At 37.7% G+C, this 26,311-nt stretch overlaps 1 protein-coding gene across 3 annotated transcripts in view; it reads right to left on the bottom strand.

The window, feature by feature from the left end:
• Positions 1-1,141: 1,141 nt before the first annotated feature.
• Positions 1,142-26,311, bottom strand: part of SGCG (sarcoglycan gamma) — a 112,974-nt gene continuing 87,804 nt past the window's right edge. For 2 of the 3 annotated variants that reach the window (XM_056133051.1, XM_056133053.1), the window contains exons 5-8: positions 22,602-22,721; positions 11,283-11,355; positions 7,036-7,159; positions 1,142-4,097 (exon numbers count right to left, since the gene is read on the bottom strand). In XM_056133051.1, coding sequence (XP_055989026.1) covers positions 3,921-4,097; positions 7,036-7,159; positions 11,283-11,355; positions 22,602-22,721 — 494 coding nt within the window. In that variant the 3' untranslated portion in view covers positions 1,142-3,920. The remainder of the gene's footprint in view (positions 4,098-7,035; positions 7,160-11,282; positions 11,356-22,601; positions 22,722-26,311) is intronic. The other variant, XM_056133052.1, reaches the window with a different exon arrangement.

Genomic DNA, 26,311 nt, shown 5'->3' with positions numbered 1-26,311 from the left:
TCTGTATGCAGTAAGATTATCTATATATTTGTTAGAGAAAACTTAAGTTTTCAAAGTTAAATCTGAGCTGAGTTCTCTCTTTCAAATCTGGGTTGTTGGTTTTATGGGCCTTACTTTGAAACTAAGTTTCAACACAGAATATGTTTTATTGATTTTGGATGCTAAAATTTACACAGAAAAACTGTAGCTTTTGTTATAGTTTATTTAATTGGAGTTTGTTTTCATAGATTTAAGGAAATATAAAACACAGCAGATTCACAAGCCCATAAATGGAACCCTTGGTTCTATATATATTTTGAATTTTGGACTTGAAAGATATTACAAGTACATATAAATTTTTTAGTGAGCATTCCCAGCAGAGGCTGTCAGAACTAATCAAACATTAATACTCATGCAGTGAAATCTATGACATTCAGATCTATTCAATATATAGAACTGGTACATAGCTTTATCTAAATTTATTTTAGAATTTTAGAAATTAATTAATCTGAAAATATTCTTTCTGAGCACTCTGTGGCTACGTTGTCAGTTTCTGTCAACGACTGGGAGATATTTGCTCATATTAACTCAGTCATTTTGTATGCTAAAGCCCAAGTTAGATTTCCTTTAGAAATAAGAATGGTGTGATATGTGTTTAAAATGTATGCTTGCCTTCTCTTAGAGTTAGTGTCACAAAAAGCACCCTCATTTATTCTCAGTGAAAAACTTGGGAATCTGAAAAAAAAATTGTGGTGTTCCTTTATTTGAAATAATTCATTTTACTTAGCTGTGTTTTTCAAAACTCATGTTGTATGTTATTGATAGAAAATATTTGATTTTTTATTTTGATACAAAGATTATTTGATTTTCAAAGAATTGCAGACTTGAGTTTAAATTATGGAGACTTATACTGCAAGTAAACATCATTTAAACCAAGGAGAACAGAGAACAAAATGTAGAGAGAGCAAGTGCATCCTACCTATCAGCATTGCTCTCACTCTCCTCGTGGTCCCAAGAAGTAGAGATTGACAAGAGATGTGAGGGGGAGGACATAAAAACGTGGGTTGCTCAACTCTTTTCTTCATTATTTTGAGTTTAGCTGCCATCAAAACTGGTGGTCTACCCATACTTCACACATTGGGTCACAAGTGTTGGGGTCTACAAGTTCTGCATAACTTTCAAGCTTCAGGACATTCATTTTGCTTCAAATGAAGGATCTTTTATTATTAAAGTAGGTATTTTGATCTTCATTCTTTTTATTGTGAATTCTCTGTTGCTTTAAAAATTGGAAAGAAGGGTTATTTGGGGGGAGGGTCACTAAAACATCTACACTGAATGGTCTATAAACCACATATAAGGGGTATCAGTGTATATTTCTCACTAGACATGTTCTTATTCTTAACCTTGGACCAACGAGAGTTTATCTGAAAGCTTTGTTTCTAATCAAAGGAAATCAATCACTCTGAACAGTTATGCACAGCTTCCTTCATAATGATCCTTATAGCAAAGTGGCAAAATAGTTACATCTTTCATTCAAAAGGTACTTTTTTTTTTCAGGGTCTTTTTTTTTTTAAATTTTATTAGTGAAGCACCATGAGGTACAGTTGTAGATTTACAAATCTTTGTGCTTGGGTTTTGGTCATACAATGATCAAATACCCATCCCTCCACCAGTGCCCATTTTCCACCACCATGGATAACATCCCCCCCACCCTCACCCCCCACCCTGCCTCTGTGGCAGGGCATTCCCTTTTGTTCTCTCTCTCCTTTTGGGTGTTGTGGTCTGCAAAAGAGGCATTGAGTGGCAAACATGTTCAGTCCATAGTCTACTTTCAACATGCATTTCCCCTCCTGGGAGGATCCTCCAAACACCCTTTATTTGGTGCTCCCTTCTCTATCTGAACTGCCCCAAAAGGTACTTTTCATACCTTTCACCTTGATTCTTTTTTCTTGACCTCACTTTATCATATAATAACCATATTTTGGGGGGTTGTTTTTAACATGTGTTATAAGAGACAAGCTCATTTATAAATGTTCTGTGGTGATTTTGTTATGTCAACTAGGCTTGAAAATATTTGTGTAATCATAGATCAAGAAAATATAACAGGAAATAAAAGCTACACGTTTTACTATGTCAATGCAATCTAAAAATAAGAACTTAATGAATGGAAAATGGTAATACAAACTCATATTCTAAAAATGCTCACTACCCCTGAAAAACAATAGGCACGTATTTAGAGTTGTTTTGTTTAACTGCTTAGGAAGCATTTTATATATATGTATATATATAATGCATATATGTATATATACACATATATTTTGCAGTTCCAAATGCTGTGAACATTAGAATTTAAAATATTGGAGAATGGTGAGGGTTGGAGCAATTGTACAGTGGGTACGGCACTTGACTTGCACGTGGCTGACCTAAGTTTGCTCCCTGGCATTCCATATGCCTCACCCACTCTCTCATCCCCCAGCACTACCAGGAGTGATCTTCACTTTATCATATAAAGTCCAGGAGTGCAGAACCAGAATTCCTTGAGTCCAGAGCCCTGAACACTGCTGGGCATGGCCCCCACCCCTTTACCCACAAAATATTGGGAATAAACAGGCTACACTTTTAAATTGACAGCAGTTAAAGTAGCATTAGATAGAGTTTACTCTAATTTTGAGACTTGGTAAAAATGAATTTGAACTTGTGTTTATAGTTGTGAATCCTATAATTAGAAAATTTCAGTGCTGTTGGTGCTACTACATCTTGCGCTGTTTGGGGATTCTTATTAACACAATTAGAGAAAACAAAACCAAAGTTGATCTGTGTGTGTGTGTGTGAGAGGGTGTGTCGGGGGGTGTGATGTGAAGGTGTTAAACACTGAAGAATTTATACAAAACAAACATGTTTTTATAGATTCTGTATGCCCCAGTTGATTTACACAGCAACACAGTAGCCAATATATATGAGTATAGTATACTAAGCATATACTCAGAAACTGTGGGAATTTGGTTCTTTGAAGTGACAGACTAAACTGTCATCTCTGTGTCAAGGTAAATACATACTCAAGGCAATTAGTACTACAACTTGTCAGCTGTTTGATCTTTCCTGGTGGATGACAAAACTCCTTTGGACTTTAGCTTCTTTGATTACCAAATGAATATTATCCCAAATAGATGTGTGTTTCGGAAGGAATAAGAATGAAAATATTTGAGTGGAAACTACTTTCATTTTTTTTTTTGTTAATTTCAGTAGGACCTTGGGAGTCTGGGTCTATCAATAGCAATCTCAGAATTTTTGAGAGGGTTAAAGAAAGTAAAGATACCCAAAGTGTGAATATTCTGAAAACTGTAGGTTGATTTTTATTGCTCTTGTCTATATGGAATGATTGATTTTGAATAATTTATTCCTTTGACTACATGTTGAAAGTCAGATCAAAGCACCTTCAAAAACAAGATTTTTCTCATGAAGGCTGACAATGCTTTGCATTAAAATTTACAGGGCTGAGTTACAGTAGGGTAACACCTTATAGCTCCTTGAGGCATATTAGGGTTTACCAGTGGTATTTTATGGAGAGATAGAGATCCACAGCTGAAACCATCATTTCTTTGCACATAGCACTCAATATTTAACTGTACATTGACATTACAAGGGATGAGGAGGGAAGCAAGGGCAAGTCACAGTGGTTCTGATGAAAGTCCAGAGGAATAAACATATCCTTTTGATAGACTTTGAAGTCTGTGTCTTCTGTCCATGTGGCACTGTGAAATGTAGCTTAGTCGAAATATTCCCACTCTTGTGTTTTCTTTTCCGAGTTGTTTTGAAAGTATGTCTTTCTGTTCCCAGTTGTTGTCTGAGCATTTCAGGATGTTAAGTTACTGTCCAAGTGTGAAGGACTGAAGCCATACTAGAACAAGGCAGGCAGGTGCTCCGTGGAAGATGCAGAGAGTTTAGAGACAGACATGACTGTTTTCTTGGCATGTGGTACCCATGCCCGCCACCGAGAGATAAAGCTTCCCATCTGGGCACACACAGATCTCGTAGAGTCTTTGTGAACTGCTAGCAGGCCCGTGAGTTCCCTGTACCAGCTTGGGCAAACACACAGTTTCAGCATCAAGCACAAGCTGCTTGAAGAAAATGAGAATGAAGTGGTAAAGAAAGAATAAACATATGCACAGTTAATTTTTCAAAATATCCAAAATAAATTGCTATTTAACTCTCCCCACTACCCTCATCACCTATAAAATGGAATTGGCGCCTGGCTCACTAAAGTAACGGTTATCTGATTCTTGTAAAGCTCAATTCTAGTGTACAGACAGATAATAGCCTTAATAATTCCTTCTCTAAACCTCTAATTGGAGAGGAAGACAATCACTTTCATCAGAAGGTGCTCTGAAGTGGTGTTCAGAACAACTGGTACCACCAGTCATTCTTAGCCTGGTGGCCGTAGGTTCAAAGCAAGGACTCAAGGATGTGGTGCTCTTTGGGCCCTGTTGTGCTGGGGATCCCCAGGATACCCCTCTGGTGCTGGGTGAAATTCATGTTGTGCCAGAACTCAAACCCTGATGGGCACATACTGTAGTGGTGCCCTAACCGGAGTGGTGCCCTAACCACTGTACTAGATCCCAGGCTGGCAGCCATTTAAACAAACAAAAAACCTCATTAATTGCACTAGTTGAGCTTAGAAAACCCTTTTCAGAATTCTCTGGGCTCTGGACAGAGACTTGCAGGACAGGGACACCAGCTTAACCCTTGGCACCATATGGTCCCCTGAGCACTGTAGGGAGTAGCCAACCTCTCTTCCCCCTCATTAAGAATTATTTGACAAAAATAATGTTAATTACTTTATTTAGTCACATTCATTTTGTGTTATACTCTATGTGAAATTAGTTGTCACTAGGATAAAGTAAAAGCCATAGAAATAGGTTCATCTTAGTAACTTTTTACCTGTGAAAGTTGGAATCTACACAGGATTCATTTTCCTATAAGAGGCTATTAAATCATTAATGATCAAATGTTTCCCTAATCTATTCATATGATTTGAAATTCATGGTGCCTTCTATTAGATGCTGAAAAAAGACAAAAGTCAATAGAAATAAAATGAGAGATTTTGGCCATCATTTCCAACAGTTTTTATATAAAAATTTTTGGTTGTTGATTTTTAGTTGTTTTGTTGTTGTTTGTTTGCTTTGGGGGCCACACCTGGTGTGCTCAGGGCTTACTTCTGGATCTGTACTCAGAGGACCCTGAGTGCTGCTTGGGATTGAACTCAGGCCAGTTGAATGCAAGGCAAGCACTCTACTTGTTGTACTATCTCTCTGGCCCATGACCATTAGAATTAGGCTCCTTTTTTGTCTCTGTAGTTAAACTGAAACACAAACCAATGCCCATTGATTGAGATTTGGAAATCTTTTGATAACCTAAATAAATCATCTTTATTTTTATTTAAGATATTATATTCAGTGCCAGGGATCAAACCTTGGTCAGCTGCTGCAAGGCAAATGCATTCCCTGCTGTACTATCTCTTTGACCCCAGAAAATAATTACTGAATAGCCACACCTAAGTCAACCCAGAGCTGCTTTTTAGAAGGAATTAAAGTTTGTTGTGGATTGATTGGTGTAACCTTCCTCCTATCCAACAAAGGTAAAGTTATTATTTTACATAGCTCTCATCTACAAACTTCAGTTTTTGGGGGGTGGAGTCAGGGTAGGAGAGGTGGGTGGTGGTTTGGGTTACACTTGGTAATGCACAGGACTTACTCCAGGCTCTGCACCCAAGGATCACTCCTTGCAGGTCTCAGGGCACCCTGTGGTGTGCTCGGGATTGAGCCTTCGTTGGTCGCAGCAAGCATCCTATCTCTTATATTATCTATCACCCTGCCTCCAACAAAATCCAGTCTTTTGTGAGCTGATACATGCAGTCTACAGTCGCTCTTGGGTGATGACCCTGATTCTGTAGCAACAGCATTTGTCACATGCAGTTTGCTCTTGTGCTCCCGAGCATTGTCAAAGTAAAAGAAACCCAGTGGGTGCTCTTTTTTTTTCCCTTTCGGCTTTTGAAGCCACACCTAGCAGTGCTCAGAGGTTACTCCTGATTAAGGTTTTGTCTAATATTTTGGGAAATTACTTTTTTCACAGTATATTTTGCTTTCTCCTAATTTGTTGTCTTTTTCTCTCTTCTTATTGTAAATTGATCAATTTTAAAAAGTGAATTAGTTATATTATGTTTTTCTATTCGGCAATAAACTTTAGTAACTGTAATTAATATTCTGCTTCCTTGCTGTCTTCATTTGTATTTTTAGAAAATATCTTGTGGGTTGCCAGACACATATTCTCTTTTAGTATTTGGCATATCAAGTTTTTAACTTTATCTTTCTTTTATTAGCAAGTTAATACAATTTCATAATCTCAATCCCCATTTTACATAATGCTATAATGCTGTTAAACAATGATTGTTTCTCCAATTTGACCACCATAAAGACAGGTCCAGAGAGGTCCATAAATTTTCCTGAATCCAATAGGTAATTAATCAATCACTGTAGTACTCTAACAATCATTGCGTGTCCTTCACTGCCTCATTGTAACTTAAGCTTTTATTAGTGACATTTCCCGATTCAAAATTTCATATTTCATCCTTATGTAGTTGACATTTTTATTTTTCACATAAACATAATTTAGTGCATGTAAGCGCAGAACTCAAGGCAATAAAGGATGGCAATGGCCACTTACTGCTAGTGACATCAGATTTCAAGGAAATTGGATCCCTCAGTGAAATGGCTGAATTGATCATCTCCATAAGTTCTGAAAGGACGTGATAGTTTTCTAAAGCTAAAAATGATGTAAAATTTGACTGCACAAATGTCAAATTTCCCTGGAGTCAATATATAATTATCTAATTCTTTTTAGTTCTTCCCGTGATACATTCATTGTTTGCTTGCTCTCCTTTTTCACTCATTACATTATACCTTTCATAATGTTTCTTTACAAACTACCATAAATTTAGTATATCAAGATCTCCATAGACATGATACTCATGCTTATTACTAGGATATACATTCAACTCACCATTCCATCGCTACTGTGAAAAATAATATCCATTTGAGAAAGGGCCTCAATTTTCCCAGCATGAGCTTTTATATGAACACCTTTTGGGGCATCCATGCTTAGACTCCGTGTGGGGGATTCCAATCTGAAATTAAAAGAAGGTAAAGAAAAAGCTGGTTAAAAAATTATATCCCAGAAATCCCTTGATACATGACTTGGCATAGAAAATACAAACAATAAGAAATACTGTATCCTTACATTATTCTCGAATGCTAATATTTGTTGATTTTTCGCTGGCAAATTAAAAAGATAACACATAATTAATAAACACTTTCCATCAGTGAGAGTCAGTGAAATTCATGTCCTTTAAAATCTTCAACCTTAGTGCCAGTAGCAGACAGTGGCAGTTTCAGTTGATTAAATTCTTTGGCATACCACCTTGGCAGAAAAATGTCATTTGTGAATAATTTTATAAAGCCATTTAAAACTATTTGCTTTTGAAATTCTTTTTTTATTAAGGCACTGTGGTTTACAAAGTTACTCATGATAGTTTCAGACATGCAATGTTCCAACACCAGTCCCTACCACCAGTATCAAAGTAACCCCCACTAATGTCCCTAGGTTCCCTCCCACCCCCACCACCTGCTTCCTGATAATCACATCTAAGAAGTATTTTACATAGTTCCTTTTTCCCTAACAAAGTTGCTTGGGAAAAAGATTTAAGGGCAACATATGTATTTGGTACATGTCATGAAATAACATATAAACCTGGCTCTTGAGTTTGTGTCTTTTTATTTTTATTTTTTTTGTGAGATGGGGGGAGCACACTTGGCAATGCTCAGGGGTTACTCCTGATTATGAACTTATTGATCATTCCTGGTGGTGCTCAGTGAACCATGTGAGATGCTGCATATTGAACCTGGCTCAGCTTCATACAAGGTAAATGCCCTACCTGCTGGACTATTACTCCAGCCTAGTATATATCTTTATTTAGAAAGATTTTCAGCAGATGCAATGATTTCTTTTGGAGAAAGACTGAACCAATAGAATTGATGGACAGGATGAATTGATGAATTGATGACCAGTCTTCAGACTGGTTAGAGTTGGCTTTGTGTTGGTAAAATTTGCCAGGATGTCCATATGACTAAATCAAGCATAGAAACAGAACCAGAAATATAAAGGACTGGAAAAACTCTTGTTTCCCCAGAAATGCTGAATATACACCAGATGGCATATCATAGTCACTCAAAACATTCTTCAGTTCTGATCTTACCAAAGCAGTGAGATGTGAGGTAGGGGCAGCAGGAGAGGGTGTGGAGGCAGGACAGAGGGAGGGGGCCCGGAGACAATGGTGGAGGACAAGGGACACTCTGGGGGTGGGCAGGTTGTGGCTTGGATAGATGTATTCCTGGAACCCTATCATTGACACTATTTAAATTTGTAAAGCACAGTACCTGAAATTAAAAGTCAAAAGAAAGAAGATTTTTTTTCAGTTACTCCAGTCTACTTCAACAATTTGAATGTTGATTTGATTGAAATGCTTAAAGACAGAAGAGAGGAAAAACAGATGGAGGGAAAACAGGAGAGAAAATGGAGAAACTTGAGAGAAGTACTCAATGACACATATGCATTTAAATTGAGTGAAAATTATGTGCTAAACTTGACTCATATTCATTTGGGAGTCTCTGAATCATGGCTGTTAATGCACTTAAATGGTAGGCTTTTGATCTCTTTGGAGATTTATTTATGGGTCTCTGAAGAAAGCCAGTAAATGAGCTTATATAGCTGAGCCAGAGGTGGTTTATGGATGTGACTCCCACATACCTAACTTTTGGCAGTTTAATTTCTCGGGAAACTTGGTCTCAAGTTGTTGAATCTTAGAAGAGAGCAGCAGGCTGCGGAGATGCCTCCGGACTCCAAATATTTAAAAAAAATTCTAGAATTCCAGGAGTGAGTGGCTGTTTTTTGTGGTCGCACAATATCTCATACTCTTCATAATGAGCAATACAAAATAAATTATTTAGCAACTGCCTATAGGGTAGGCTTGGGTTGTGGGTGTAAAATTCAAAATAAAAGTGGTGGAAAGGTTTAATAGTGGTGGGATTTGTGTTGAAATGTTGAATGTAAATAATTACTGTGAACAACTTTATGAAAATAAAATTTAAAAATTAAAAAAAATGTAATGTGGAGTTCATGTCTGCTTCAGTCAACTTAATCAGTGGATGAACAAAGAGCAGTTTTCTTACATTAAAAAAATCTCAAAAGTTGCCTTTTGATAACTTTTTGGAGTTCTTAGTATGCATTTCCCTTTATTACACATAAGTTACGTTCCATGTAAATTATTATACACAATTTATTATAACATGCTCATTGTTCTGCATATATTTCAAGTCCAATTTTAAGTGTGATTTTAAGAGGTATCTTAGACTTTAATACATCTGTTTTTAAAATATCATTTGCTTTTGTTATAAAATAAAGATATATTATTTTGGAACAGATCAGCAAACAGCAGTCAGTAGTCTCGTGATAAACTGAAGAACACATAGGTACACAACATCCTTGCATTCAGGCAGGTAGCATGTGAAGAGCAGAGCCAGTGTATTGATGACTACTAACGGCAGATTCTTCAGGTGATCCATCTAACCTTGTCTGGGCTGGGTGCTGTTTGCTTCTGGGCTGGTAGACGTGGCTATCGAAGAGATCCGAGTAGAAATCATGGATAATCTTCTCCATTGCCCTTCTGGAAGATGTGATAGATCCATCAGGATGTCAAAGGACAGTCATCTTGCCTTGTAGTTGGCAAAGGACAGGCGGGCGTTGTGAATGCTTTTCCCGGCTTCTGCCGCATCGGCCAGCACTGCTGGTCTTCCCTCTTTAAGGTCTTCCTTTATCGCTTCTCCGAACTGCTTTGTGAGCTCGGACGTTAGCTTGTGATTGCCTGAGGCTTGTGCCAAGCCACGTTGCCGAATGAGCTCGAGAGTTTTTGAATTTCACGAAGATAATGTTTATGAGAAACATACTCACTCCTTACATTCCATTCATTCTCATGGAACAAACATCTCCGAATGCAGCAGTTATGTGTACCTAGGTTGAGAACTTAACATTACAAACGACCTGGCACCTGGGTTGTGCAGGAGGAAGAGAGGGGCATGGAATTCCTTCAAGAAATAGCTAAAAATAGCTATAGAAGAAATAGCTAAAAAGATGAAGAACCTCTGGCTCTGGGCACATCTCTTCAACTCCACCATTCTCCTGCATTAACATACGCCTCAGAAACCTACACAAACAGGATAAGAATGCTATTCGGGTCTCCCAAAGAGGAATTGAAAGAGCTCTGCTGAGAGTATCACACTTCACTCAAGTGAGAGAAGGAATCCCGAGTACCGACCTCCATCAATGATCAAGAATCAGGGATGCTGTCTTGTTTGCCAAGGCATTGAAAATCAGATGGGCTGGACACATAATGCAATATGGATACGAATGCTGGATTAGAACCGTTACCACCTGGATTCCAAGGGACGTCAAAAGATTGCGTGGCCTCCCATGATCAGACTTCTTTGTCAAGACCCTGAATGAATGGTTTGAGGCTCTTCGCGTGTTCCTGGAGTGAGCAGACGCCATTGGGCTACAGTATCACTTGACAGGGACGAATGGAGATGTTACTGGCACCCGCTCGAGCAAATTGATGAATAATGGGATGTCAAGTGATCAAGTGAACTGTGCACATATTTTAAAAACAATGTAAACTGACATTTTCAGGAATGCTTTTTCCAAGTTTTAAGCCCACCGTAAGTACTGTGGTCTTCTACAAAAAGACACAAAGATTTTTCTTGTTTGCAGAGAGTATCTAGCCCACAAGGCAAAGCCTGGCAAGCTACCAATGATGTATCTGATATGCCAAACACAGTAACAAGTCTCACAATGTTACTGGGCCTGCTAGAACAAATCGATGAACAATGGGAGGACAGTGACAGTGACAGTGACAGCAGTTGGAATAGAGATGGACAATAGAACATTAAATGCTTTGAGAAAGCTTTCAGATTTAAGCTGATACTTTCCAGGGGAAAATATTGCATTTGTGAAATACATGAAGTATAAGCATGTGAACTTCTGAGTAAATGGTGTATTTTAAAGGATTAAGTGTTGTCAGTGACAGTGACAGATGCTGAATAGAATCAACAGTGATTAGTTAGAAATGGAAAGTAATTTATAGAATAAGGATAACAAATATGGAAGAAAACATGCATAATTTTGAGCAAAGCGCTCACCTTAGATTCTGAAATGGGTCTGCTCTGATTAAAGGTGTCTCCACTGAATGTTCAAAAAGAGCTCCCTCAGGCCCTGTACAGAAAGCAAAGAGGCATAAAGTAAGGGATACCAAAAAAGTAAATGAAAACATAAATGTATTTCTTTTTAAAGTTTTTAGTCACCAAGATTTTCAGCACTGTAAATGGCAGGTTTTTTTCAACATTTCAACACCATATCCTCCACCAGAGTGTCCACTTCCACCACTGTCTCATGGATTGCACCCTCCCCTGCCCCCAAATCCCCACCCTCACCATGGTAAGCTTAGCTCTGTAGATAAGTTCTTGGATTCTATTGCATTTAGGCATTAGTTATTCCCTTACTGTTTTTTAATAACCTGAATTTGAGAGAGATCATTTTGTGTCTTCCTTCCTTCCTTCCTTCCTTCCTTCCTTCCTTCCTTCCTTCCTTCCTTCCTTCCTTCCTTCCTTCCATTCTTTCTATTGATTCACTGTGAGGTACAGTAGCATAGCTTTCATGTTTGAGTTTCAATCATACAATCATCAAACACCCATCCCTTCACCAGTGCACATTTTCCTCCACCAAAGTCTCCAATATTCGCCCTCCCCTGCCTCCATTCTACACTTCCCCCTGCTTGTGTGGCATACAATTTGCACAATACTCTCTTTCTCTACTTTGGTTACCTTCAATATTTGAGCCCAGTCCCACCACCACTCATATCTGCCAAAAATGCAATGCTGGACAATGTGTTTTTATTGCTTGTTATGGATACCATATAATCTATAATCTAGGAATTCTAAAATTGTAATAACTAGGGTCTGGAGAGATCTTTGCAGCAAGCTGCTTGGGTCCAAGATTTGTTTTTGTGTCTCTGGATCATGGCCCTTTGGGACCTTAAGTAGATGGTGGCCAGATATGGCATCATCTCAGAGTCCCATCAGAGTAAGAGCAAGAAGAAGGGCCGACTCCTCCCCTGTCCTGTGAGTGCTGACATTTGCCACCTCTGCCACCTGTACCTGGAGTTTTTCACTGAGTTCTAGAAGATGGTGGCCACCAGGGTTCCTAGAGGGCAGGCAGAGGGCTGGCACCTACCCCTAACTGGAACTGCCTGGCGAAAAGGCCTATTGAGTCTTTCTTCTGACTATCTTCACTCAGCACAAAACTCTCCAGATCTATCCATGTACCATCAAATTGCATGTTTTCATTTTATAGCCAAGTAATACTCATATTTAAAAGTGTACAAGTACCATAGCGTCTTTAACCAGTCATCTATTCTTAGACACTTAGGTTGTTTCCAGGATTTAGCTATTGTGAATGAATGTACTCTGCAATAAATGTAGGAGCACAAATGTCTCTTTTGAATAGAGTTGGATATTTGTTGCTGAATTGTACAGATGCTTGAATTCTAGAAGGAAAACACATCTGCTTCCATACTTTCCCAAGAAGACAACATATAATTTTCAAAGCAATTACATGCCTAAGAACAATATTAGTTCCCAAATTGAAAAATTGAAAAATTTGCAGTCTCTATTTAATATATATTAGATAATAATTTGACTCGGGTCGGCCATGTTGGCTGCGTGCAAAGCAAACGCCCGGCTGGAGCGATAGCACAGCGGTAGGGCATTTGCCTTGCACGCAGCCAATATGGCCGACCCGAGTTTGATTCCTCCGCCCCTCTCGGAGAGCCTGGCAAGCTACCGAGAGTGTTCGATATGCCAGACACAGTAACAACAAAGTCTCCAATGGAGACGTTACTGGGCCCGCTCGAGCAAATCGATGATCAACGGGAGGGCCTTTACTTTTACTTTACTTAATAATTTGACTAATTTTCTAGATTTTATTAAAAAAATGACATCTTGTACCATTTGCTTCCTTTTTTCCAGTAATTGCCTAGGTTGCACTTAATTTTCTTATTTTCAAAATTAAGATTATTATCACAAGAGTGCCAATAATATTATTTTATAAATTAAAGTACTTCTCACAGCAGAGCCTGGCAAGCCACCCATGGTGTATTCAATATGCCAAACATAGTAACAACAAAGTACTTCTATACCATACCCACCACTAGCAGGCCAAGATGCCTCTCTCTAAGCATTAGCTGTTAAAGTTACTTCAGGACTGTCACTGTCACTGTCCTCTCTTGTTCATCGATTTGCTTGAGCAGGCCCAATTGTCTCCATTGTGACAATTGTTACTGTGTTTGGCATATCAAACACATCACGGGTAGCTTGCCAGGCTTTGCTCTGCGGGCGAGATACTCTCAGTAGCTTGCCGGCTCTACAAAAGGGGCAGAGGAATCGAACTCGGGTCGGCCATGTTGGCCGCTTGCAAGGCAAACACCCTACCCTCTTTGCTATCGCTCCAGCCCTACTTCAGGACATTTATAAAAAAATAAAAATATTCTAAATATCTAAAATTGACTCTGAATTTTATAAGAAGCAGTATGTCCCATCTATTTGTTAGAAAATATAATTATTCTAAGACACTGTGTCTATTGTGGGGCATAAATGAAAGCATGAGAGTGGCATGCTCATGAAATATACTAATCTTACTTAATAATGCACAGAAGCTGGCGTAGCAGATAAGGCTGTTTATTTGACTGACAAGAAAATTGATAAGCAGAATGGTTTATTGACTGGCCCAGAGTTGTTACAGAGCTCAGTGGAATGCTGTGCTATGAATTAAAATTCGTCTATAGCTAGATTCTGGAATATAACAACAAATTCTCAAGGACAGCAAGCAACATGCTAGTAGTAAATTGCGTCTCATCTTGATGAACTTGGTTATCATCTTCAGGGAAGAATGACTTCAAAGCAACAGAGAAGTAAAAGGCAGTTGGTCCAACTCTTCATATAGATATTTGTGAAGATACAGAGACTGTGGACAGATATTTTTCAAGGATAGTAATCCAGGGGTTTGAAAATGTGAACAGTGCATAGGAATAAAGCGGTAAGCCAGTTCACTTGGAAATCAAATGTCCCTGTGTGGAAAGGACCCATAGTAGCTTATTCAGAGCAGTTCCCCTCTAAGTCTGTGGATATACAGGCGGCTTTGTGTAGCTCTACATTGTGTATACTCTTGCTCCTCTTGACTTAACAAGACCTCTTTGCTTTATAAGCATGCTCATTACACCTTTCCTTGTCTTTTAGATCCAATCCTTGTCTGGCTCCACGCCAGACTGAAAGGAGAAGATGCAGTGAAAAAAAATTTTGTTTCTCTTGCTTGGTTCCAAAAAATGCTCAAAAGTTTTCCCTCACTGGGAAGACTTGCCTTATGAGGAAACAGCGAAGGCAGTTTAATAAACATTTTCTAGTCTGCATTTGGACTCGTTTTAATATTTACCATTGAAAGACATGGCTTGGGTGAAAACTACAGATACCAGGTTGAGAACTCATTTGCATAAGCCAAAGGTGTTTCCAGCAGCCCTTACTAAGGTTCACAACATCCTCATATTTTCTACACAGCATTACCAACTCTCACAGCTTTGTTGTCACAGATACTGCTTCATCAGTTTTCTTTAAAAGAAGATACAATTTGGAAACACACTGAACCCTCATTCAAAAAGTAATAGTTTATGACATAAGAGATTTAATTTTTTAATTTTTTTTTCCTTTTTGGGTCACACCTGGCAGTGCTCAGGGGTTACTCCTGGCTCTGCACTCAGGAATTACTCCTGACGGTGTTTGGCGGACAATATGAGATGCCGGGAATTGGACCCGGGTTGACTGAGTTTGAGACATACCCCCTACCCATTGTACTATAGCTCTGACCCCTGAGAGATTTTAGTCAGTACAAAATAAAATCTCAAAATTGCGAATCAGATTTAGTAGCATGAGTAACATAAAAACTATAATAAACTGAAATAAAGAAGCCCACAAGTGAAGGTTAATGTTTCTTGAAATTACATCTCAAGCAAATTGTGTTCAGATTAGAACCAGATGTTCATATATGTCATACCAGGACTCATCTTAAAATGCTACTTAATTGATAATGATAACCATGACATAAAATAAGTCTATAGTCAGCACTAGAGGGAGGTTCCACACTAAGCTGTGCCAATAAAATTTTGTAGTACAATGACTGGTTTGTACTGAAGCAGAAACAGCATTTTGTGTTAGATGTAGAGTATAAAGTAATTCAACAGAGTTATCTGTATGAAAAATTCATTCCTTTCATTCTTTTATTTCCACTGCATTCTCTTGACTAGTAAAATGTAAAATAAAGTTTAAAAAATCCATCAATATTAAGAAAAATGATGTACGCTACATATAGTTTCACACTCTGTGTAGAATTGTCTCTGGTTTATATAGTATTATATGAAACATGAATAATGCATTGCTATGAGAAACCTCGGGTGAATTCTACCAATTATTCAAAAAGAAGGATCTTTTCTTTTTATAATCAGGATGATAGAAACAGATGAAATGTGGGCCATTTCATTTCATTTTCATTTCATCATCCTGTTATTCGTCGATTGCCTCGAGCAGACCCCAGTAACATCTCTTTCATCCTAGCCCTGAAATTATATTCAAGGCTCTTTAGGAGAATGAGACCCATCATTGTTACTGGCATTTGGCATATTTGGTACGCCACGGGGAGTTTGCCAGACTCTGCCGTGTGGGCAGGCTACATTCGATAGCCTGCAAGTTTGTCCAAAGTAGAAGGATCCTTTTCTTTTTATAATCAGGATGATAGAAACAGATGAAATGTGGGCCATAAAGTTGTGCAATTACTTTATCTTTATTTTATACAAATAAAATGATAGGCCGACTGTGAGAAAAATGTGTCAACATATTTAATTCTCTATAAACATACAGACTTTATAAAGAGCCAAACTAGTGCTGTAATGTATGCAATTGTATGGAGAACTGTTATTTTAAAACAGCTTCATTTTTTTTTATCCCAGAAGAGCTGAAATTATTTTAAGAGTCCCAGAGGCACTATTTTACAACAAAATGTAATTACATAATTAGTTTAAAATTCATGTCAATTACTTAACTCCTATGAGTTAGCAGTATTACAGTGGCATGTGTAATGGTAATATACTCAAAGGAAGACATAGAATCTATTAAAGTAACATGTATTATCCTTAAATAAGACAGGCTGTTTATTATAAACAAATGTGAATACCCAGATAATATAATCATGATTATATCATTGCTATTAAGCCTTAAAGTAATACTGACATAATCTGCTGGCCAGAATGTATGAGTAAATTCTTAATTTGGAGTCATCAACTTCCTTCTGTAACTATCACTTTTTTTTGAACCACACCCGGCAATGCTCAGGGGTTACTTCTGGCTCTGTACTCAAGAATTTCTCCTAACAGAGCTTGGGGAACCATATGGGATGCTGGGGTAGAACCTGGTTGGCCACTTGCAAGTCAAGCACCATATCTGCTGTACTATCTCTCCAGCTCCAGTAACCACCACTACCCAAACCAGATCAGCATTATTGTTTATACTACAATTAACATCCACTTACCTATTATTAATGTATACAGTCTTCTTCAAACAATATGTTCTTGCTTGTAATGACTATATTTATCTTAAAATGTATAGCAGAACAGGGAGTACCCTACTCAAAATAATTTAATACCTTTATAAAAACTTAATATCTTGTATTTCATTTAAGACAAATACTTAGTCATTAGAATGACCATACATACTTTTATTAACTTGGTTCTTTTGTGTCTTCCTTATACCAAGCTTGTTTCAGACTCAATTAAGTTTAAACAACAAAAATCATAAAATAAGAGACTTTATTTCAAATAGAGCAGCTTATAAAAATAGGTGTATCTTAAGTTCCTAACTAAAGTCAATGTCTACTAGAGTGTGTTAATAAATTTTGGCTAAATGCCAATTACATGAGAATTGCAAGCAATCTAATTTGAGTACAATTTAGGTTGTAAGTATAAATCAAATAAGTCAGTTCTTCCAAGTCCACTTCCTCTTATAGAAATTTAGAAGTCATCACGCAAGAAAGGGATGCTTAGGATTGACCCAAGAAATTCACAACATACAGGGGAATGTCAACATACTTATAAAGAAAAAGAGCTGAAGTAAAATATATTAAGTCACTACATTTATCAGACTGGAGTTACTCTACCTCACTTCTCATGTGAGATATGTATGCCCTAGTTTAACTTATGTCTATTTCTTGGGTTTTTGTTTATATCTTTTGTTACTTTCACTGAAAAACTGTTAACATAGATAGATCAAGTTATCAACTGTTGGGCTGGGGCAATAGTCCAGTGGGTAGGGTGCTGCACATAGCCAACTTAAGGTTTGACCCTCGGCTTCCCCTATGGTCTCCTGAAGTCTCCAGGAATAATTCCTAAGTTTAGAGCCAAAACAAGAAGTTATCAGTTTGCACAGAACTACATCGTAAACTGCTTGGAGATCTCGGGGTATGTGTTTGAAGCTTATGGCACTATGTAAGAATCATCTAGCTACCACTTCCAGCTTTAAGTATCCTTTAACTTACCTTTGTCATATTCATTCTTCAACGGTGGAAATTTTATTCCTAAGCAGTGCTCAAAAGTTCCGGATATCCTATAGGTAATTCTTAGACAAATGGGTGGTATTTAATGCAAGTGTGATAAGATGTAATTTTGCTTGTGTAATGTGGTGCTAGGGATTACCTAGTCAATCCTGGAGGTATTGCATGTATTCATCTAGTGGTGCTTATGGGACCATATGGCTCTGGGTTCTGAGAAAGGAAGCTGGGATGGGCAAGCTATACCTGTGTCCTAACCACAATACTATTTTCTGGCCCCAGACGTCTTCATTTTGATGCAAATTTCTTTCCCTATTGGTCTGTGCTTTAGTATTGTTTACTTTTGTTTTTGCTATTTCAACTTTTGTTTTGAAAGGAATCAAACTTTTATAGTATACAATGAAGAAAATCTTCTTTTTCTTGTTTTTGTTTTGCTTTGTTTTGACATGGCAGTGCTCAGGGGTTACTCCTGACTCTGCACTCAGGAGTCACTCCTGGCTGTCTTAGGGGACCAGATGGGATGCTGGGCATGGAACCCAGGTTGGTCACATACAACTACTCTCTATTGCTCTGGCCCCTAATGAGAAATTTGAATAAAAATGTCTTGAAATTAAAGTTTATTAAAATTTCAAACAGTTGATATTTAACATTTATTAAAAATTATAAAACTATATAAAATCATAAAAACAAATCAAGTTTTTTCTAGCACAATTTCCCCAATACAATAGTAATTACATGAAAATGTGTTAGCTTTTTTTATCTGTCTTACAGACTATCACAAACCATGTCTACTCTTCTATATACCATTTTGCAGGTGAAAGTTCTTCCAGGGGGCTTGACCAAATTTCACTCAGGGTTACATAGGCTCAAATTAAGGTTTAAGCCAGGCATTGCTCTTTTCTAGATAATTCTGAGTTATCAATGTATTTCCAAGTTTGGTACAGTTATTGGCAGAACACAATTTTTTTATAGTTTGTGGACTGAGACCCAGTTTGCTGTCAGCCAAGGATCTCCCTATGCTTCTAGTAGTCCCCTCATTTTCTGTCACATGCTTCCCTCCATCATTATGCAGCAACTAAGCAGCACAAACTTCTTTCACAGGACATTTCTCTGGGTTTCTCTATAGCAGCCAGAGAAAACTCTCTGTTGATAGTCTGCAGTATGGGTTAGGGCCACCCAGACTTATCTCCCTTTTGCCATAGAAAGATAATAATAAGAAGAGGTATCTTGCCATCTTGTCATATTCACAGCTTTCATCCATGTTTAGGGATGAGGAAAACTGATAAGAGCAAAAGTCACTTGTAATATTGCTTGGATTTCTTCCCAATCTCGTGGCAAATATGATATTCAACATTTGTAGTAAACCCACAATTAATCAAATCAAGAGCATTGCAGTCTCCCCAAGGGGGGTTACTTTAGGCCTATGATAATAGAATTACAGAGCTCTGAAATATTTGTCAATGCATCATCTTTGTTCAGTTTTTCCTTCTTTAGTTACTAATAAGTTTCACTTTTCAGGTCATCTTTTTAATTATCTTTGTCTGTAATCCTCCCATATTTCAACATCACTTTTAACTACTAGAAACTTGCAAATTTTGCAAGAATTGCAATACAATTTTGCAACCTATTTGTATGTGCTTTGATACTAAAATTTGTTGCTTATTATCTAATTTTCACCAAGGCAGTACACGACAGAATGGAACTAAATGTCTGCTTCCAGGCATTGCAGTATCCAAAATGTGCAGAAAACACAAATATTCACATTACATTCCAGATCCACTGAATCAGCAACTCAGTTTTTAAATGTTTTTAGTTAATTTTTTGAAAATTAAATCACAGTGAGATACAAAGTTACAAAGCTGTTTATGATTGGGTTTCAGTCATCTAATGTTCCAACACCTGTAGCAGTGCACATTTCCCACCACCAATGTCCAAAGTTTCTAGCTCCCCCTGCTGCCCCACCACCTCCCTCTACAGTAGACACCTCTCTCTCTCTCTCTCTCTCTCTCTCTCTCTCCTGCTCTCTCTCGTTTTGGGCATTATGGCTTGCAATACAGATACTGAAAGTTATAATGTATATCCCTTACCTACCTTAAACACTCATTTCTTGTCCAGAGTGATCCTTTCTATTATTGTCATACTGGTCACTTCACTATCCTAACTGCTCTTCTCTAGCCACATACTTGTGGCAAAATTCCAACCACTGACCAGACCTCATGACCCCTGTTTTCCCTGGTATTAGTCTCATACCATTTTTTTTTATGTTCCACAAATGGGTGCACTAAGTCTACATCTATCCTTCTCTTTCTGACTCATTTCACCCAAGTTCGATTCCTCCCCCTCTCTGGAGAGCCTGGCAAGCTACCGAGAGTATCTCGCCCGCACGGCAGAGCCTGGCAAGCTACCCGTGATGTATTCGATATGCCAGACACAGTAACAATGAGTCTCATGATGGAGACGTTACTGGGCCCGCTCGAGCAAATCGATGAACAACGGGAGGACTGTGACCGTGATGATATTCTTCATGTCCATCCATTTAAAAGCAAATGGCATGACTTCATCTTTCCTAACAGCTTCATAGTATTCCATTGTATAGATGTACCATAGTTTTTCTATCCAATGCCCATATTTTTTCCCAAAAGGGTTGGACCAGTTGGCATTCCCACCAGTAATAAAGGAGAGTCCCTTACTCCCCACACCCGTGCCAGCAATGGTTGCTCTTGTTATTTTTGATGTGTGCTATGCTCTGTGGTGTGAGATGATATCTCATTGTTGTTTTGATTTGCATCTCCCTGATGATTAGTGACATAGAACATTTTTTCATGTGCTTTTTGGCCATTTGGATATCTTTGTTGAGGAAGTTCCTGTTAATTTCTTCTCCCCATTTTTTGATGGGGTTGTATTTTTTTTCTTGCAAAGTTCTACCAGTGCCTGATATACACATACATATGCATACACATACACACACACTTATATCCCCTTATCCTATGGGTATTGGATAAATAATTTTTCCCATTCTATGGGCTTACTTTGTATCTTGGTCATCACTTTTTTTTGGTACAGAAGTTACTTAGTTTAATCCATAAGGTACATGGAGGAAAACATAAGCAAAACTCTCCATGACACTGAATCTAAATACATCTTCAAAGATGAAACAGTACTGCCCAAGCAAGTGGAAGTGAAGATTACGTTAAACTACAAATCAGGAACTCTGAGGATGAAGCCCAGAAATACATTTTAACAGTCCCTCCAGGTGATTGTGATACATGTGGTCAGGTAATAAATATTTTCCTATCATGGGTCCAGAGAAAGAGTTTAGGATATAGGGTGCTTGCCTTGAACATGACTGATCTGAGTTCAAGCTCCAGCTTCCCATTTGGTACCTGAGACTGCCAGGAATTATTCCTGAGTACAGAGCAGGAGTGACCCCTGGGCACCACCAATGTGGCCCAAACAACCAATATTTGCTCATATTTATACTCTGCCAAGATTCTTGCTGTCTTTTACATACAGTCATCTATTTAATTCTGCAATGTGGTCACAGTAGACATGATAATCAACTTTAAAAAGGAAACAGCCAAATGAGATTAAGAGATGTGGGGTCAAAAAATGTGGGATCTTATGATTGAGGTAGGAATAGAATTCAGATCTTCAAAGACCATGTGCTCTATACTATGCATAGTGGATTCCTGATAGCCAAGAAAATGGAACAACCTGGACATTTTGTTGTAATACAATAACCAATTTATTTTAATTTAGACTATCTGGTGCCATTTAGTTCATTAAGAAAATCAAGGACTTTACTTCCTTGAATGTGCTGCAACATAGATATGCTTTTTATAAGTTGGTTTATTGAAGCTATATGTATGTCACATGAAAATGTATTTAAAGTCAAGTTAATTTCAGAGATTAGGGAATATGACCTTTTTATTTTTAAGTTTTTGTTAGCATGTGTGAAACAATAAGGTTGTTGATAGATTTAAGAAAAACAGAAAAGTCCTGTAATGAATTTAATCAGTGCCTGCCTTTTTATGTCTTTTACGCTTTTGCAGGCTTGGAAGATACATCTTGAACATGCTTTGAACATGCTCTGAACATTTTGGGGGTCACAACTTCCTTTGTATTAAAAATGAGTTCCATAAAATTATAAAAGAGTTCAAAGAGAAAATTATTTTAATGGAAAAATAGATAATCTAAGTATTTGAATACAGAAATAAAATAAAGTTGAAAGACTGTTCTGCAAAAGTCACATAAAACAGATATTTAAATATCACACAGATGATAAATGAGTTTATGGTAGCACTGTAGCACTGTCCTCCCATTGTTCATCGATTTGCTCAAGTGGGCACCAGTAATGTCTTACAACAAATTGTGAGACTTGTTGTTACAGTTTTTGGCATATCAAATACACCATGGGTAGCTTGCCAGGCTCTGCCCTGCGGGCAAGATACTCTCAGTAGTTTGCTGGGCTCTCCGAGAGGGGTGGAGGAATTTAACCCAGGTCGGCCATGTGCAAGGCGTAGGCCCTACTTGCTGTGCTATCACTCCAGACTGAGTTTATGGTAAATTGCTATATTATATTGATTGGAAAGAGATAACTGATAGCAATGCGGTGAATGAACAAAGTGGGCTAAAACTGTGAGGAGAATTTCACTCTACAGAAAAAAATAAATGAAAAATGCAATAAAAACAATTACAAATTCAATTTACTTTCTCTTATCTGCTTTACAGATCCCAGGGCAAAAGCGCCAAAAGTTAAATTTGCTCTCACAAGTATATATTTCACAGGACATTACCTTTTTAAAGAAAGTACTACTTACCAGTTACTCGAAGTTTATCAGTGCCAACTACCACTTCCTTTTCATCAACAGTAAACAGGGCCTTGCCATCCTTGGAGTTAATCTGAAATTGTTGACTCTGGACTTCTACCATTTTGGGACCTGAAGAATTGATTAGAGCAATTTATTATAAGTTGTTTACTACAAACAATGCCAAGTTCTCTATTTTGACATATTTTGTCAAATGGTAATACCAAATTGTAAACATTTAGAATTTCTACCTATAATATTTTTTATTTCATAGCTAAACTTTCTTTTCCTTTTTGGCCATTTGATGTTTAGGGCTTACTTCTGGCTCTGTGTTTAGGGATTACTCCTGGTAGTACTCAGGGGACCCTATGTTGTACCAGGAATTGAACCCAGGTGGACCGAATGCAAGGCTGGTACCTAACCCACTGTATTATTTCTCTGGCTGCATAACTAAACATTTCAGAGCTCTAAACCTAAGTCTCTATTATTACTATTAATTCTTGTCAAATGTATGCTCATTATAATGAATAAATATATGAGGAAATTCTTTAAAAGTTTAATTTTGCATAGTTTAAAATATTGTACCAAATAATCTAATTCTTCTGCTCAGATGGTTTAAATTGGTATCAACCAAGGATTTTGTTTGTTTGGTTTTGGTTTTTGGGTGACACCTAGTAGTGCTTAGGCTCTACTAGGTGTCATCCCTGGCTCTGTGTAGGGGACCAGGAGCCATATGTGATGCAGGGGATTTTAACCAGTGCCTGCTGCATACAAGGCAAATGTTTTTCTCACTGTACTACCTCTCCAATCTCCAGCTAATGAATATGCTAAGAAATGTAAGATTTGTGAGTCAGCATTTATCAATGACTCACTTTAACTGTATAAGTTAATTAAGAAAATAAACTATACTCAGTTGCTTTTATCTGTACTGTTCCTTGGAAGAGGTTCTCACCTCTTACCTGAGAAACAAAATACAGATCATTAGAGGAAAACATCATTAGGGGAAAATATAGCTTTTTGTTTCTTCACTCTTGTCTTTCTGTCTTATAGATAGGAGTCACTATCCTATACAGGATCCATGTGAGCTATAGATTCCAGTGGTGACCTATAGATTCAGATTATCAAATCATTACTCAATTTAGCAAATGTTTGATGGTTGCTGTATATTGGAAACTGGGAATACTTAAAAACAGAGATAGCCTACACTGACTGTCTGAGAACTTATTCAGATTATCTCATTGGTACTCTTGGGTATTCATCATTTTATATTTCATGATTTCTTATGAGGCATCAAATCTTTCCAACCCTAAAGTATAATAGAGTAATCACCCTAGATCACAGCATACAGATCTACAAGTGTCCTTGCAGTTTGTTACAATCAGATTCATTCAGGTAAGTTATGTTTTTATCTGGAAAGTTAAGTTTACTAAGAAAATGGACATCTTATGGTTTTGGCATACATATCCCACACAATACCCATTAAAGCTGAGGGGTTTCCTGTTGAAAATTAAATAAATTAAGCTCTCAATTAATTGTTTTCCAGGCAGTCATCAAAATATTCTTATTTCATTAATTTGTACCTCAAAAGCTTCAATTGACTCATTTAAACGTGTTTAAACTCATTCAACTATAACTAGGATTTATTTCTCCCACCCCACCACTATTGGATAACATTGGTCAGTCCTTTCTCCTTCAAGGAGAAAGGAGTCCAGGGTTATTGAATAAAAGCAAGGAGTTTAGGTTTACTGAGAAACACCCATCACAATGCTCCCAAAGCACTCCCATTTCCTTGATATTGGCATTCATCTTTAACCTCTCCTCTGTGCTCTGCTTCTGCTAGCTATCTATTAATCACTTATTTCCTCCTAATTAGAATCTATGACTTGTAAAGTCAGATTCTTCAGAAATCTCTGGATTTTGTATATGCAAGTGAAATATTGCTTTCCTCTTTCCTTTTTGTCCTTTGCAGTTTACTTTAGAGCAATGTCCTTTTTGTATAGACACAGGAAGACAGTCAATGCTATGCTTTTGTAACTTCAAAGTTAATTGATTCCGAATAACGTTTACTCCTGAGGTCACTTAAGCCTCAGTTTACCTTTTTTTCCCAACAACCCCAAAGCAGGGTCCCAATGAAGAAACTTGGATGGACTTAGGACAAGCTGTGAGTTACCCTGGCCAAGGGACAGGCCAAGTACCATAAAACTTATAGTAAGTTAAGAATATGGTCATGGAAAAATTCCATCATGACCCAAAGAGAAGTGACTTGACAAGGACCCTGCAGAGATTAGGAAAGACTAATCAGGCCTGAGGACTGTAGTCTGGGATATATAGTGAGATGTCCACAGGAGAGCCATTCTATAAGCTTAAGTGTCTCTTACTGTGTCCATACAAAATGACTAGAACGATTATTAAGAAGTAAATTTAAGATGATTATTTATGGACTAAGGAAATGAGAAGTAGGCCCTTAGATCCTTGAGCAGATCTTCTAGCAGGATGAACTCTTTGTTTTAGAAGAGCTTCCCTGGAAAGAAGGGCTTTACTTATGTTGATTGTGCTATCTCACCTATGTGTATTGACTACCCCAACCCTTGGTGACTGTTCTCTATAACTAGGCTGTGAGATGGTGAGAGAGAGACAGGAACATGAGATAGAGAGAGACTAGCACAGGGAAAGTAGGAGTGGAGGAATATTGGCAATGAGTGAGAATGGAAGGAGGCAGAGGAAGACTAGATTGGAATAAATGGCAATTGATCACCAACAAGTCTGGCCCCTATTTCCTCCTTCTTTTGATTGATAATTGGCATTGGCCATCCGAGGTGAGGAAAGTGGCTCCAGACCACGGAAAGCACATAGCAGGAGGGTGTCCACAAACTCGTTTGTGAACACACATCACCATTTCAACTTCTTTCTCTTTTTAATTAACAAATAAAACACAAGAAAGATAACATTCATCTTTTTCTTTGAACCTATTTCCCCCCATTTTCCAACCTGACCACCTTCACTTTTTCCTCTCTGGTAACCTCAGCTTGCTGTTAATATCCACTGATATATTTTAAATTTTTGCTAGTAAGTTTTACTTTTTTATGTTTAATACAAAATCATTCAATACTGGTCTTTGTTCTTCTGCTCCATACAATCATCTACTAGAACATATTGTCACAGTAAAGGCTAAGAGGGAAGTTCAAGGGCCAGAACAAGAATACAGCAAGTGGGGTATTTGCCTTACACGTGACCAACCAGGGTTCTACACCTGGCAATCATGTGGTTCCCCAAATACTACCAGGAGTAATTTCTGAAGGCAGAGACAGGAGTAAACCCTGAATGTTGCTAGGTGTAACCCCAAATAGAACAAAACAAAAAACAAAACAAAAATATAAAAAAGAGGGGGAAGTCCTTATCAATACAGCGTCACATCAGGAAATAAAAGAACTTCTAAATAAACAACTTCACACTTTAAGGAAACAGAAATAGAAGAAATGAAACCTGAAGCCAGTAAAAGAAAGAAATTGTTAAAATCAGAACATAATGAAATAGAAATTAGTACGATAATACAGAAGACCAACAAAGCCAAAGTTTGATTTAAAAATAAATTGGAATAACCATGATTCCAATATTGTTCATGATAGGGCATACAACAGTTTCAACACCATGTCTTCCCCAGAGTGTTCCCCTTCCCTCCACCATTGTTTCAGAATCCTTCTCAACCACCTCCTGCACCCAAC

This window comes from Sorex fumeus, unplaced genomic scaffold (genome assembly GCF_029834395.1).
Source record: "Sorex fumeus unplaced genomic scaffold, SorFum_2.1 ptg000095l, whole genome shotgun sequence".
Classification (NCBI taxonomy): Eukaryota; Metazoa; Chordata; class Mammalia; order Eulipotyphla; family Soricidae; genus Sorex; species Sorex fumeus.
This window is presented reverse-complemented; position numbering and strand designations above follow the sequence as displayed.